Source organism: Danio rerio, chromosome 23, assembly GCF_049306965.1.
Source record: "Danio rerio strain Tuebingen ecotype United States chromosome 23, GRCz12tu, whole genome shotgun sequence".
NCBI classification, from domain to species: domain Eukaryota; kingdom Metazoa; phylum Chordata; class Actinopteri; order Cypriniformes; family Danionidae; genus Danio; species Danio rerio.
Window position 1 is genome coordinate 32,943,205 of NC_133198.1, and position 16,796 is coordinate 32,960,000.

Below are 16,796 nucleotides of genomic sequence, written 5' to 3' on the forward strand. Positions count from 1 at the left end.
TAATTTTCAGAACAGAGCCATGTGCAGGTTAGGCAACCACAAAAGTATACTTTAAAAAGACTTTGAATCATTATATGATGGTCAATGGCAGACAAATGATCAATCAATGATCAATAGAGCACCTTTGGGATGTGATGCTGCGGGAAATCATGGATCTTCAGCCGACAAATCTGCAACAGCTGTTTGATGCTATCATGTCAATATGGATCAAAAATCTCTGTGGAATATTTATGTGTGTGTGTATACATACATACATACATATATATATATGCAAACACTTTATATATATATATATATATATATATATATATATATATATATATATATATATATATATATATATATATATGTATGTATGTATGTATGTATAAAATCAACATTACATAGGCTAGAGTAGTTATACTGACACTGAAAACATTTATTTTCATGTACAACACCTTGTGTACGCTATGAAAGAAAAAACATCAAATGCTTGTCGCAATCATTACTGTAAAATGCGATATGATTATTTAAATGATGTGCATGCTTTTGGTTTCATTTTCACTGCCGTGTGCTGTTCATATTTGTGTGTATGTATGTATTTGTATGTGTGTTTGTTTGTGTGTATATACATTCATTCATTTTCTTATGGGCTTAGTCCCTTTATTAATCCAAGGTCGCCATAGCGGAATGACCGATAACTTATGCAGTTTTTACCCAGCGGATAACCTTCCAGCCGCAACCCATCTCTGGGAAACATCCACACACTCATACACTACAGACAATTTAGCCTACTCAATTCACCTGTTCTGCATGTCTTTGGACTGTGGGGGAAACCGGAGCACCTGGTGGAAACCCGCACGAACGCAAGAACATGCAAACTCCACACAGAATCGCCAACTGAGCCGAGGCTCGAACCAGCGACCTTCTTGCTGTGAGGCGACAGCACTACCTACTGCGCCACTGCGTCGCCTACATACATATATATATATATATATATATATATATATATATATATATATATATATATATATATATATATATATATATATATATAAATAAATGTAAAAATATATTCTAATTGCTTGTATATATCATATATATGAGCAATTCCTATTTTATATATATATATATATATATATATATATATATATATATATATATATATATATATATATATGTATACACACATACATACACATACAGTACATGCATACATACATTAACTGGATTCTTTGTATTGTCTAAAAAGCTCATAAAACATAGGCTACTGCATTGGACATACTTTAAGATACGGCATTTAAGGGCTAGACACTTAGATTGTTTTTGTGGTTAAAGTTTATTACAAAAAGTTCTCCTAAGAATGCCTTTAAAGTTGATTCATGTTTTAAATGAACAGGGATCACATTTTGTTTAAAAGCATTTTCCACAGTTCTGTTAAAAAAAGAAAGGAAAAAGCTTAGTCATAAACTAGAATAATGATTCAATTGTCAACTGACTCTTAAAATGATAGCTTTTGCTATTTTTTTTAAACCTTTTGCGGCTCAAACCTTTATAGAAAAGGACATTATTAAGGAGTGAAGGAAGTTGCTGTGTCATTGATTTTGTAAATGTGGGTGACAAGGCAAAAGGTGATGCTTATGAGTCATGACACAAGTTATGATGTATCATTGATTATAAATGAAGGATTATTTTGGCAAAAGTCAACATCTATCTATCTATCTATCTATCTATCTATCTATCTATCTATCTATCTATCTATCTACCTATCTATCTATCTATCTATCTATCTATCTATCTATCTATCTATCTATCTATCTGAGCCTTCATTATTTATTTATTCGTTAATCTATATTTAGAGTAGGTTATGGAAATCTTGAACTTTTTTTTGTAAATTTGACTGATGTTATTGATTACACAACACAGTATATATATATATATATATATATATATATATATATATATATATATATATATATATATATATATATATATATATATATATTTTTTTTTTTTTTTTTTAAATCCCTAACATCCTTTTAATCACATCAAAAGAAAACATTAAGATGTTAAACACAGAGAATACATACCAGACTTTTACCAGACTGAATTTTACAATCTAGGACTGATCAATTAAGCCTAAAAAAGCCTATACTTTATGTCAAACACAATATCACTGGCAAAGAAAGACAAATTCGTAAATGTCATTGACAAAAATGTACATTCCAATATCAAAAACAAAACGAAACGAAACAAAACAAACAATGCATCAAGTCTTCACTTTACACTTTATATAACGAGTCTGTCTATTGACAATGTCCTTTATCTAATATTTCGCGGCAACACTACAAAGCACGACATGAAATTATGTGAGAAGAAAAGTGTTGAAATGGAGACAGAACAAAGAAACGCACAATCACGATCTTAAAACGGTCTGTGACAAATTTTAAACAAACGAGATGCCTTTGTGCTAGCATTACACTGCACTTGAGACGCATCTATTAGCATCCCAGAAACGGATAGACCTTCGGATTGATGCTTGACGGAGTTCTAAAATGCACAAATATCGTCTTCCTCCAGCTCAGTCACTGTGCAGTGCTCGAGGCTATGACCGCCTTGCCACAATACCACGCCCCCCATTTAGCCTATTTAAATCATGAAAGGGAAATCCTTGTCAGTGAGCGTTTGCTACGAATCAGGACCACTACACTCAAACAGTAAGATGATATTATTGCTCATTCTTTAATTCAAACAATGCATTTTAATTCTTTATATATATATATATATATATATATATATATATATATATATATATATATATATATATATATATATATATATATATATATACACACACACATACCTTGTAAAATGTAACAGATTCACTGCTGACAGTTTTTAATGTCTGATGTATGTAAAGCGTATGTATGTATGTATGTATGTGTGTGTTTAGGCAAAAATGCTGGCTGGTTTTCCAGGACTGTATAGCTTGCTGATATTCAGTCTAGTGCTGAATTTGACAGTAGGTGTAGATGTTGGCTGTCAGAACTGGACTCCTTCAGGAAAAAATTATGTCTGCTGCACAAGCTGTAAACCAGGTACTGATACAAGAACTCAGAGTAATGTGTATTGTTATGTAAGTTTACAAGATATCTGGCATCTTACAACACCTCTATATGAAGTAGAGTTTCGTAACTTGCTATTGGAATACAGAAAATAGATTAATGTTTTTGAAATTACACATTAGTGACAGAAGTTTCAGGTCATTGTGAAACTTGATTGAGAGGAATGCGGTTTTGTTCTCAAAGGGAAATCCATGAATTGTCATTGCATAAAGATGACTACAGCATCCTCAGATCACACAAGGGTTGTCCCGATTTATTGCTCAATATTTCTTGAGCATACCTGATATGATCACTTTCATTATCTGTACTTCTGATTTAAATATTTGGTGTCGTTTCAAAGAAGCAAATCTTATTTTGTGTGGCAAATGTAATTAATAGTGATTTTTTCCCCCACAAAAAAAAAAAAAAACCTACTATTATATTTACCCCAAAATCACAATTCTGTCATCATTTACTCTATCACAACCCTGTTTGAGTATCGTTCTTCTGTTGAACACAAAGATATGTTGAAGAATGTAGTAAATAACAGTATATACTTTGTTTCTACTATGGATGTCAGTGGTTGCTGTATATTAGTTTTAGGATTGAATATCTATCAATCTCTCTTTACCGGTCATACATTTGGAGTCAGTTTTTTTAAAATGTATTTATTATTAATTTAATTTAAATGATTCTGTTCATCAAGGCGGCATTTATTAAATGTAATTTTTTTTAAATATTTATTTATTATGATATGTAATTTCTCTATGTATGTAATAAACTCTGATGATATGTAATAAACTCTAGTCATAATCACTTTTATTACTATTGACATTATTATTAATAATAACAGTAATAATTAATATTAGAGTGATTTCTGAAGGATCATGTGACTCTGAAGACTGGAGTAATGAGGCTGAAAATTCATCCCTAAAATCACTGGAACAGAAATCACTTTTGTACAGTTAATAGTGCCATAACATTTCACAATTTTACAATTTGTTCTATATTTTTGATGAAATAAATGCAGCTTTGTTGAATAGGAGAAGCTTATTTTAAAACATTTCAAAATTCTACTAGCCCCAAACTTTTGACCAGTAGTGCATATATATGGATACAGTATATACCAACAGGATATGTCCTTGAGCATGCTCGTTTAAAAAAACAAAAAAGCTACACATTGCATCAGAGTTAAAAAGCTAAAAGATGCCACATTTTAAAATGTGTTCTGTATTGTGTGATTCAGTTGTTTTTTCTTGTCTATTAAAAGGTTATGAATAGCTCTCTGGGATCTTTATGCTATGTTCACTTTTAATGTTGAAAATTCAACAATGTATTTGAACAAAAAGTGACTTTTGTTGACATTTTTAATAGTTTTAAATAAAATAAATAATAAGTAAAGACGCAAGTCTGTAACAAATAAAGTACTGGAAGCTTATTACAGTTTCTTTGTACAATAGTTTAGAACTCCAACCCAGATTATAGGTGTACAGAATGTCAAAACTACTTTTTCTACAGAATCTACAGAATCTTCAAAACTACTTTTTCAAACTTTTCAGCATCAAAATTTGTTGGAGAAAAAAAGCTTGATCCCATAATGCAATTTAAAAGCACATTTAAAGGAAATATAATGCCAAAATATGAAATAAAATAAAAGAAATACTAACAGTTTAAAAGCAGAAACAAATGAATCAATGCAATATAAATCCAGCATTTCATAGTTACTTACTCATGAACTACTTTTTGGTCAGGTAGTGTATAACGGTTGAGTATTTGCTTGTTCCTACAGGAAACCGCTTGGTGAAAAGATGTGGATATGACCCAGCAGAACTCTGTAAACCATGTGAACCTGGCACTTACATAACCGGAACTGATTTCAGCTGTGATATTTGTACCCAATGCATAGGTAAAGTCTATTTTGCATCCTCATTGAGATTTTGGCTAAGTGAATGACAGAAACAGAAGGAATGATTTCATTTTACTGAGTCAGACTGACAATGCAATAATCTAATTATAGGCATACAGTTTGTGGCTAAAAACTGCACAAGCAGCAGTGACACCGTATGCGGCTGCAAGCCTGGATTTCGGTGTGGAGATGCCAAATGTTCTCACTGTGTTACTGAATGCAAAAAAGGAGAGGAGCCCAAAGGCCGTAAGACTCTTTAAGAAGCTCTCGAACAGGACATGACTTGCTTTTTGTTGCACTGCCAATTTATTTTCTGTAATTAAATTCTTGCAGGAGTATGTGGACAATGTCCTGAGGGAAAATTCAGCGATAAAATCCACAGTACGTGCAAAGAATGGACAAAAAGGTAACAAAACAAACAAACAAACAAAAAAAAGTTTCTCTGAAATGTGATCTGATGTTGCTGTGATTGTAAAGTTTCTTATCTATTCTCCAGCAGTTGTCCAGATGGATACAAATTGAAAAAAGGAAACTTGACCAGTGACAGCACATGCATTCCACCACCTTCGAGTAGTGTAAGAACAGGTAAGGATAGAGAACAGAATATTGAATAAGAAGTTATAATAGCACATTATCTAATTATCATGTGTTTGTCACAGTAACTGAACAAGAAACATTGCCTGTCATTAGCAAAGAAAAAGGTAAATGAGGTTTGCGTAAATAAAATCAAGTACCTTTTACTGAATTTCACATTCTAAGCATCTTTCTTTTCTGGGTTTCTTCAAGACGAGATGAATTGGCTTCCAGTTTTGATTGCAGCAATGATAGCAGGGTTGGCTCTTCTTTGCATCATATTGTCAGTGGTGGCATATGTTAAGGCACAAAACAAAACAAAAAAGAAGGCAAAAACTGAGCAAGGTAAACACCGGTGTCCACTTTTTGTTCTTTTGAAGAAAACCACCCATCATGACAATGTAAGAATGACAGTATTGCGATTCCTCTCTTTTAGGCAATTCAGACGACTCTACGATTATGGTGGTGGAGCAAGAACACTGTAGTTTTCATCATCCTGAGCAGGAACAGGGTGGAAGCTCGCAATCCATCAATACGGAAAACTCAGAGTCCAAACTCATAGTGTGATGTGACTGAGGCCTGTTGCACAAATGAGTTGAAACTCCATGGTGTATCACGAACCTTAATCTCTGTTAACCCAGGGATAGAGCTTGTGATTGTCGGTGTATTCCACCCTCTGAAGCCACCACATTGAAGAGTGAACACCAAACTGGTGTTCAAAGCTGGCCACTTCAAAAGGGTCCTCTGAAATGAAGGATTTCAAAGGATATCGGGCACTTTGGGACTTGATCCTTTGAGTAGGGAAGTTGTTTGGTGTTGAGGTTTGGCCCGAAACTGAGCACAAACATACAGCAGACCGGCTTTCTGCAACAGGCCTCTGGACAGCATTGCTACACTAAAACGAAGCTTTAAAAAAAAAAAAAAAAAAAAATACAATCTTTATCTGCTGTTTTGGTGACTTTAGTGCAGAGCTCAGTTTTTATGTGTACCTTAGTGTTAAGGGTGCTAACTTTGTTCACATGCTGTATGCGTACTTCGCTGTTGACAAAGTACTTTTTTTATTGTTTGCACTACTTGGTTTGTCACACTGAACTTCACCGTTGTTTTATACTCAGAAGAAGAGAAGATAGAAAATGAACAAGTTGTTTTCATGATTACTTATGTAAATATATCCACAAAATATATTTTTATAATTCATTTGGGGAGAGAATACTCAAACACTGCACATGGGTCTATTTAATGCAAGTGTTGAGTGGCTGTGTTTGCGCACCATCAACCGCAGTATACTTTGAAAGGCATTTGACATACTAGTGTATGTACACAATAAAAGTGTCAAAGCACACAAAGAGGTTTGAATTTGTTGAGCCTGAACTTCTGAAGTGTGGTGCACCTTAAAATCACAGATCAGAGGTTTTAATGTAGGTGTGCAGTAGCAGACAGTATGTCATCATTTTTAAGAGTGTAGGTGTCATCTACTGGTGCTTGCATCACATTTCAGGTTAAAGCCCTCTTGAAATACCCTGGTGGGCTTTCCCAGTATTCAGATCAAAACAGCACTTTTTTGACCCCACAAAAAAATTTTGAGAACTGAGAAGATTGTGGGTTTTTTTTATACAACTTGTTGTGCTTTTCTAATTGTTTTTTTTTTTTTTTTTTTTTAGTTTTTTTATTCAGTTGTATGTCTGGGAATTGGTTGGTAAATGTGGTAGACCTAGTCATGTATTTTAAAAAGTGCACTGAAGAATCAACAGATGACCTCATCAAAATGTACAGCATTGTGTTTAACAATTTAGTGTGCATGTTTTAGTTAAATTAAATGACATTCATTTTTCATTCATAACAGCTCTTCAGTCTTTTTCATGAGTTAAGAATTAATCATAGGTATTTTTTTGAGTTTTTACAACTATCTGTAAATTCCTGGTTAAAGTTCTTATTTGCATGTTTGTGTCATCACAGTTGAATGAACAAATGCTACATTCAACCTTTAAAGGGCACCTATTTTATCCGTTTTCAAGATTTAACATAAACATCAGATAAACAGCACAGTGACCGACTTAAAGGAAGCAGATCTCACGTAACGCTTGTGAGAAATACTACACTAAGAACTTTTCCAATGATTATTTGATGTATTTGTTGTGGAGTTAATTTAAGCCTTTCTGCAATGATGAGACACACAATGTTGTTACAAAGCTCACACACACAGCACCCACGTTTAACTTTGCACTGTTTTTGCATGGCAAATGTGACAGGATACATGTTAATAAAACATCTGTATGGATATCCGTTATATTAATGTACAAAATAAACCTGATTTAATGTTCACAAATCGGGATTAAAGCGTCTTATTTTATAATTGTACTGACATGCGGCTGTAGTGATGAATTACAACAATTTTACCGACTTTATCTTACTTTATTACATACATGCACTGTTTTAAAAACATTTTAAACTTGTGAAACTCATTCTTGATTACATTTGATGATGACTGATGATCACCAAGAGCTAAACAGATCTTTTAATCCCGGTTGTCTTCAGCACGTCCTGTCTTGTTGATCTGATTATACGTGTTACTACGGAGACATGTTAATATGTGGCTGTCTATTTATTCAGTGGGCGGGCAAACTGCACCCCTACAGATTTTAACGTCAGGAATAGTACCCTATTTTAATGCCAGGAAATTAAAAAGAGATTTATTGTCTTTATATCACCCCAATATGACTGTGGGCACACTATACTGTACCTACAACACACAGTTCTGTCCAAACAGCTTCTAAAAGATTATTTTCATCATAAGTGCTCTTTAAAAAAACCCCTGAAAATCTCTTTTACAAAAAATAAAAAAGTTATCACGTTTCCGCTACTTGTTTGACATTTCCTACTGACATTTCCTCTTAATTACATAACACTGACATGAGCTAGTGTCTCTTGTTGAGTAGTTTAAAAGAATTATTACTACCTTCCTGTTAATAAGCAACTGTTTTCTTATTAGTACTTATAAAAGTACATGATCTAATTTAAAATCTTAAATCCTAACCAATACCTAAACCCACCTACTACCTTAATAACTATTAATAAGCAGCAAATGAGGAATTTGAGGCAAAAGTCATAGTTAATACTTCGCTGAGAACTGAACCTTAAAACAAAGTGTCCCACATTTGGTTAACCATGCAAAAACCAGTAATCCAGTGATTTCATAAGAAACATTCAAACTACACTGTGGTACTGTACTATTTAGCAAAACCTGTTCTGTATATTGTATATATATATTTATCACTATAGAAAACATCAGAGGTCACTGAAAAACTGTGTTGGGGAATTCCTGTAGGTAAAGACAGAGTTCATAGAGTAGACAGTCAGGTCATTAAACGGGTTATTGGGGACAAAATCCTCTGACAGCGAATCTCCTACAATTTCCTTTTGTGTAAATTTCTAGCTTACCTTATCAGAAAGCTAAGGTCAGAAAACCAGTTCAAGGGAGTATTGCTTCTGCAAATAATATAAACACTTAAAGACGAGTTGAAAGATTCTATTCACTTCTAATCTACTATTGCAACTTGAACTTTATCATTATGCACTGTTGGTGAGTGACTCAGCGGGAGTTCCCTAGTGACAAGACTGCAACATTAACATGTCCTTTAGTGTGATTATAGTACATCAAGCGGTTTCAATGAATCACTTGGATTGGTTTTCCTACTAAACCTTGACAACAAGTGCTGACATGTTGAGTTAAATCATGGTGCATCCACAAAAAAATAAAATAAAAAAATATCTTTATAGTGATAATTGATTTGACACGCTGTTTGAAAAATAACAGCTGTAAGGGTTAGGTGGAACAGCTGGTGGGCGAGAGCTGTGGCAATAGTGCGTCTGAAAAGGTCATTCTGAAGAATGTGTCACTTAATGCGTCACCATGTAAAACCCTAACAGGGTAATCCTGTTATAAGAGCATGTCTAACACATGCACAGCGTAAAAACTAAGCCTTTCAAGTTTCATTTTGTGGAAAGAGAATTTGCTGGAATTTGTTAAGGTGCTTCCCGTTGAGATTTGCATGCATTTGGGAAATTCACACAACACAGTATGCAAAATGTGTTTCCTTAAATCTAAAGAAGGATATTGACAGTATGAGTGGATTTATATAGATTTTTTAATCTTCTGTACAAGGATTTTTTTTTTACTTTATACAAGCATTAAAGGTCTGATTGTTGACAACACATTGTTTACACTGATGTAATGACACTAATAAACACGTGTAAAAATGGCACTTATCAGTACAAAATGTTTCATTTCCTCTAACCTGGTAAAGCATATAAAATATGCTGATGTACACTACAAAGGAGGCAGAAGAAGAGAAACAAGACTCCAGGTCTTGTAAACTACTAAATATTATCAGTAATAATATTAAGAATAGTAAACATTTTAAAGCATGAAGCTAACACACGTGTTCTTGAAGGCAACACACAAAAACGAAAATAACACTTTTTTTAAGGCTGAAGTAGTTCCTGGAATACAAGAAGAGGAAAGTACAATCCATAGTAAAAGAATGCCTGCTTGGATGTTGGACAACAATGTGTGTCAACTTCCTTTTTCTTCAGCGTAGTATAATTTCTGATATTCCCAGTCATACAGGAATGCATTTTTTGAACAGCACTGTCTGTTAGATTGGAGCTTTCCCTTTTGTGGTGACATTCTAGCCAGCTGCTAAACCAAAAATGAAACAGAAAACCTAAATACAGCATGACAGATGTTGGCTAGTAACAGCAGCATTATCTGGAGTGCCCCTGTTTTGCAAGTTTGTTTATTACAAATGAATCCCAACAAGTACTGGTGAAAGCAGAAGACTGGAAAATCCCCAAGTGTTGGGACAAGCATGCATATCATGCATATATGACTTATTTAATGCAGGTCATTTCACATGTCCAGCATCACTGCTGCTTGCAATTCTCTTTCTGTTTCACATTTTCTTTTTTCTCTTTGGTCTTTACTCGTCCGAGTTTTTCACTCTGTCGTTTTGTGGGTGGAACAAATGTTGGTTCATCCAATGGGTTGTACGAGCCTGCCTGTGGGGAAGTTTGACCTGTATACAAGACAACTCATGATTATCATTTTTGCTATATGTATATTTATGGGAGAAGTAATGAGTGTTACTTAATTATACATAAAAGCACCATTGATTTTTCCATCATCGGCTGAGTTTTTTCTTTGAAATGTGGGGTCAAGCTCTTCTGCGATATTCTTAATGGCTTGTGTTTGCCTGTCGTGACACCAGAATATGTTAAAACATACCTTCTGAAAAAATTAGCTGTTCTTATGCCGAGTTCAAGCTGCACGATTTTCAAAGTAGTTGCATCATAGATGTATTCACACTACATGACTATCTGGGCAAGCGTTTCATCGCTGCATTGTTTACACGGCAAGAAAGATCGGCGACAGGGGATTTCACACTGCATGACTTTAAATAGAAAGAATCGCCGACACAAAGTTGTCTAGATACACAAAATATGTCTCACAATCAAACAGGTGAGAAGTGACATGGAAACAACAAGGTTGTAGTATATCTTTTGTTATTAACTACATAATGAGAAAGAAGCCTTTAGTGGTGTAAAATATTACTTATTTTGCTCACCTGGCATTTGAAGGCAATTCGCGTCGGCTTTATTCTTTTTCGACCTGGTTGTGATGTTGCTTAGCTGACATGTCAAATAGACACAGGTGCCCCTGCCAAATTTACACCAGTTTTTCCTCCATTTCTGGGGTTGAAATAGACCAAGAAAGCCCTTTTAACTTCTCCCCCATCCTCCCACTGGACTGCAGATACCCATACTAGTGGATGCTGCTCTCTTATTGGCTGTAGGTAATCGCCGATGTTATTTTCTCTAAGAACACATTTCACACAGCATGATTTGAATCGCTGACAGGTCTAGATAATTACCATGCGAAATTTATGATGGGTGTTAGCGACTCATCTGAAATTCTTTCAGATCACGGCTTCGATAGTTTACACTGTGTGATTGTTACTTATGTAGATGAGCACCGATTGGCCTGTGATTTCTTAGAACCTGTCGGCAAGTCAAAAATCAGGGCTAAAATCGTGCAGTCTGAACTCGGAATTAGAAAAATCAGTGACTTACACTGGTGTAGACATTTGACCTGGATGGTCTGGGCTGAAGTCATCAACCGGGGATCGAAGACCTTCAGAATCCAGTCTCCGCCTCTTTATATCAAACAGCATATTTAGTAATTCAATATATATATATATATATATATATATATAAACTATATAATCTAAAAAAAACTGTTAATATATATATATATATATATATATATATATATATATATATATATATATATATATATATATATATATATATATATATATATATATATATAAATAAACAGTTTTTTTAGGTAACACTTTATTTTGATGGTCCTTTAAGTATTAGTTGACTGTCTGCTTAAAATCTATTGATACTGCTTCTTCAACAGACATTTAACTAACTATAAGAAATTTTGCAAGTAAATGTCAACTTACATGTCAATTTAACACTAACCCTAATCCCATCCCAACAGTCTACTTATAATCTAATGAGAATTAGTTGGCATGTAGATGCAATGAAACTTAAATACAACAAAAAGACCATCAAAATAAAGTGTGACAGTTTTTTTTTTATTACAACTAAAATAATTCTAAAAGCTGATTTACTTCATTCCAACAGACAGAGACACATTTTAGAATGTGGTGCTTGAGTTAGTATGAATAACCTCTAAAAGAAATATTTCCAACGAACACGTAGCAATAATGATGAATCACATGGATTGTTTCATGGGAATGCATCTGTTAAAAAAAAGTTTGGAACCAATCTATCAGCATCGATATCAAAAATGGCTTGCTAGAACATGCACGAACAAGGCAATTGCGCAGAAGAGCATTTGATACAATCAATCAGTGCTTGAAATTCTGGTTTGGATAGTAATGGGTAAAAGGCAAACAGTGGTGGAAAGAGTACTGAAAAATCATACTCAAGTAAAAGTGACATTACTTTCTCAAAAAATTGTAGTTTAAGTGGAGTAAAGTGTCTGTTGTAAATATTACTCAAAGTATGAGTAAAAGTAGTGCTTTTAAAAGTACTGAGTTGTGAGTAGTGAGTATTTATAATCTAAAAGTCGAATGCTTTTACATGCAATTTGTGCATATATGCGTGTGAAAACGCAACATTCTGTAGTGCATTTAGTGATTGTTTAAGGCCATTTCAGACATTATACATCCATCATCTAGTTTAAACAGTCACTGGGGCATTGCGTGTGACAATTTTTGACATAACCTTGGACACTTTTAATGTATTCAAATTGTTAGCTGCATTTATATAGCACCCATGTCTTGAGGTAGTTCAGTATGGTGCAGTTTAGTTTCTATGTGCGATTTGATTGAACAGGAATCACAGTACTGATTGTTTTACTTTAGCCAATCGCCATAGACAAAAAAAAAAAGTTGACTGCAGGTTGAAGGAAAATAATGGAGTAAAAGTACCAATACAGCACTTAAAATGTACACAAGGGAAGGTAAAAGTACACATTTTTAAAACTACTTGGTAAATTACAATTCCTGAGAAAAACTACTCATTTACAGGAATTTACGTATTTATAATTTGTTACTTTACACCACTGGTAAAAGGTTAGGATAGGCTAAGTAAGTGAAAGATCTAAATAAATGTGTCTGACCTGTCTGTCACATGTTGCTCTTCTTTCAATCTCCCTGCATTCCTGCCCAGCAGATTCCAACTCACGGGAACTCCGCTTAACTTTTATCTCCTGTTTCTGCATGAAACGTGCAATTTCCTGCCACAAAACAAGAAATTAATTACCCATCCATGTGATGTGAAAACCTACTCGCATTTAAAGTCTACTCACCTCATCCTGAGCAACCTGTGCCGCTCTAAAGTCTCCAACCGGACAATCTCTAGAGGTGAGAGGTGAGGAAAGATGCTGAGCCTATGACAGAAGTAAATTATACATGTCAGCATATACAGTTCACTTTTAGTTACATTTTATTACTGTTATGGATAGGGACACTAAACAGATGTCACTGGGGTTGTTGGTATGACAGTATATACACTTCTGGAATGCCACCAGAGTACTAATCAAACATAAATGAGTTCCTAAAAATAGGCAGGTGTGATAGTGTTAAATTCAAAAGGACAATGAGGAACAATTTGAATCCTTCAAGGAGCAGGACTTGTTATATACCTATATTGCATAGAGGAGTGGTCGCCAACCTATTGATCAAATTACTTGTTGTGTTTTATGAACCACTGAGTCAGCTGTCTTGCTCAAGCATGGAACACAAATGAAAATATTTTATATTATTTATTTATTTATTTTATATATCAGTTTTATATATTGGTGCCGGCAGCTAGCTCTCTGCAACTCATACACTGTCACCCACTCAAGCTAAGCAGGGCTGCGCCTGGTCAGTACCTGGATGGGAGACCACATGGGAAAGCTAGGTTGCTGGCGGAAGCGGTGCTAGTGAGACCAGCAGGAGGCGCTTAACCTGTGGTCTATCTGGGTCCTTCCACCCCAGTATATTCATGGGGACTCTATACTGCTCGGTGAGCGCCGTCTTTCGAATGAGACATTAAACTGAGGTCCTGACTCTGTGGTCGTCAAAAAATCCAGGATGTCCTTTGAAAAAAAGTAGGGGTTTTGCCCTGGCATCCTGGCCAAATTTGCCTACTGGCCTCTGTCCATCATAACCTCCTAACCATTCCCATATCATAATTGGCTTCATCACTCTGTGTCCTCTTTGCCAATCAGTTGGCGTGTGGTCTGGCACAATATGGCTGAAGTCATATCATCCAGGTGGATGGTCCAGGAGATACCCACCAAAAAAGTGTGAAGCGTTTTGAGTGTCCAGAAAAGCGTATGTAAATGTTAATTAAGGAATTATTGATTGTTATTATTATTAATTGTTATTATGATTGCCTTTTTATATAATTTTGAATTGACAATCTTTTATTTATTTTTGTTTTTACAGTGGCGGTGATTACTGCTACTGTCACTATGCATTGTCACCAGGTGCATGGATTGTCTCAATTTAAAATCTTAAAGTAGCCTTAACTATTGCATTTTACATAGGTCAAATATAGTAATTTAAGGTCTCAAGTTAGATCTTGCTTTTCAGCCAGACTGAGGGCCTACTCACACTATGCTATCTGAACTATGCCCAGGCCCGTTTCCCAGATCGTTTGAGAAGTGTGAGTGCTCTGAATTGGGCTCAGGCATGGTTCACTTGGTTCGCATGGTTCAAAGAGGTGTGCCTGAGCGCAGTTCACTTGGGCTTTGGTGTGGTAAGCTTGTGTGTGAGTACAAAACGTGCCTAAGCCCGAAACCTAAAGCAGGACGTGACTTTTAAGAGATTGTTTCATGTGGATTTAATAATCATTCTTACTGTTTAATGAAAGCAAACTTACATAGTTTATTAAATACGCAAACCCCTCACTGCACGACAGCTGCACTTCAGCAAACCCCCTAATTCCTGCAGCACAAGAACTTTATGATTGTTTATGAGCGTCAAAAGTGGCTGATCTGTTCAGTGAAATATTTGGCTGCGTGTCACTGCATATCAAATCTCCACTGTGCTGAGTGAGAGTGCTTCACTGAACAGCGCATCATCGATGGCGTGAGCGTGCCCAGGCCCGAATGTAATGCAAGTGTGGGCCTTCGGGGGAGACAGGAGAGGGGACAAGCGTGCTTTGGCCCGATTCAAGGCAACTGTACATAGTGTGAGTACGCCCTGATATCAGGAAGTTTAAAAAGACCACTGGCGTAGATTTGGCATAAGTTTGCATTTAGCTCACCTCTGCGACCAATCTCTCCTCCTCTTCCTGAAGTCTGCGAGCCAGCTCCTCATCCCTTAACACCTGCTCCAGTTCTACCAAGTCAAGAGCAGTTGTTCCACTCCTAAAAGCAGGCCCTGTTAAGGAATAATAGCAGAATCACAAAAAAGTCATGCTGAGGTAAGACAGGGTTATCAGACCACCACCAACTTTACCCAGTTTGACTGAAATAAGGGATGCCATTCTTGTTCTTGAAGGACCACTTTCGTGCAGAGTAACTACAGTACCCCTGAACACCATGATCAGCTGAGGCATAACAAGGGGTTATGGGCTGCATGAACATGTATCGGTTTTCTGTCAGTAAAATGTTGGTGTTTGGTTGGCCCTTGGTAGTAATCTTGTTCAGTACTTAACTCCCGGATTTCACCATGGGCCACAACAAGCCTCTGGGCTGTGTTCAGTCTATCTACATTTTCGCCAATTTCTGGTTAAAGCTAAACTCTGCTGGAAAATGGACCCCTGAAAGAGAATTAGACATCTTGTTCAGGACAATCAAATGTTAACGGTAAGTAAACACTAGGAATCCTACTTGATAGATTAAGCAACAAAAAATAAACCCCAAAGAACACAGAGGAGAAAACAAAGTGATGCTGCTGCAAGACAAACAGAAGCAGATGATTTTTTGCATGGTTTGAGAAACACAGAGATATAGTTTCACTTGAAGGGGAAAAATCAGATCTCACACACACAAAAAATGGATCCTATTCCCAAAATGTACAATAGAAGCTCACAGAAGTTCTTTTCCACTGATTGGGAATGATTGGAAAGCATTGAGTAGATGCAGAGACAAACTCAGCCACACTCAGCTCAGAGAGGGGTTACCTGCTCCAGGAGAACGGCCACTGCAAGACTGCGGTCTTTGATTCCATCTCTCCTTCCTCCTGCTCTCCCTTTCCAACTCTTCCTCTGAGCTCGATCTCTCTTCCTCGACAGTCTGCCAGCGCTCGCTTTGAATTCGTCTAACTCTACGCTCACCATGCCTGTGGTCCCTGTCTATCCTTCTTTCAGCCTCTGTTAATGATAAAGCTCTCTGCCGTGAGTTTCCACTCTTCACCATCTCCCACCTCGACGTATCCCTCAAGCGATCCTCCACTTGCACAGATTGTGGCGCTCTAGGTTGCAGTAAGGGTCCATTATTTGTGGGTCTTGCTCTACTCAAGTTAGAATCATCTATGCTGCATGTTCTGCTTCCTTCACGGACGGATGTCCGCCTTATGTTACCATGATAGCTACGTCGCATCGAAATGTTTCGTCGAAAACCCTGAGGTTGATGTTGAAGAGATTGAGTAAGGCGTGTGTGATCATCTCTTATTAACCCGGTTGAACAATGAACTCTTTCC

The 16,796-nt window shown here is 35.9% G+C and overlaps 2 protein-coding genes across 17 annotated transcripts in view; one reads left to right on the top strand and one right to left on the bottom strand.

Annotated features, from left to right (window-relative positions):
- The first annotated feature begins 2,655 nt into the window (after positions 1 to 2,655).
- tnfrsf9a (tumor necrosis factor receptor superfamily, member 9a) lies at positions 2,656 to 8,412 on the top strand. Of its 3 annotated transcripts, none has more exons than XM_009296991.5 (9): positions 2,656 to 2,696; positions 2,933 to 3,077; positions 4,873 to 4,989; positions 5,101 to 5,235; positions 5,323 to 5,395; positions 5,486 to 5,574; positions 5,649 to 5,690; positions 5,776 to 5,907; positions 5,999 to 8,412. In XM_009296991.5, exons 2-9 carry the CDS (start codon positions 2,939 to 2,941, stop codon positions 6,127 to 6,129), a joined length of 858 nt encoding a protein of 285 aa, XP_009295266.1. In that variant the 5' UTR covers positions 2,656 to 2,696; positions 2,933 to 2,938; the 3' UTR covers positions 6,130 to 8,412.
- Positions 8,413 to 9,689: 1,277 nt separating this feature from the next.
- The window catches only part of ccdc187 (coiled-coil domain containing 187), a 32,526-nt gene continuing 25,419 nt past the window's right edge, over positions 9,690 to 16,796 (bottom strand). For 7 of the 14 annotated variants that reach the window (XM_021469714.2, XM_073937908.1, XM_021469712.3 and 4 more), the window contains 7 exons: positions 16,279 to 16,796; positions 15,418 to 15,533; positions 13,469 to 13,549; positions 13,280 to 13,396; positions 11,692 to 11,774; positions 10,729 to 10,814; positions 9,690 to 10,637 (listed from right to left, as the gene is read on the bottom strand). The exon at positions 16,279 to 16,796 is cut by the window's right edge and continues 601 nt beyond it. In XM_021469714.2, coding sequence (XP_021325389.1) covers positions 10,486 to 10,637; positions 10,729 to 10,814; positions 11,692 to 11,774; positions 13,280 to 13,396; positions 13,469 to 13,549; positions 15,418 to 15,533; positions 16,279 to 16,796 — 1,153 coding nt within the window. In that variant the 3' untranslated portion in view covers positions 9,690 to 10,485. The remainder of the gene's footprint in view (positions 10,638 to 10,728; positions 10,815 to 11,691; positions 11,775 to 13,279; positions 13,397 to 13,468; positions 13,550 to 15,417; positions 15,534 to 16,278) is intronic. The other 7 variants (XM_073937916.1, XM_073937913.1, XM_073937911.1 and 4 more) reach the window with 1 other exon arrangement.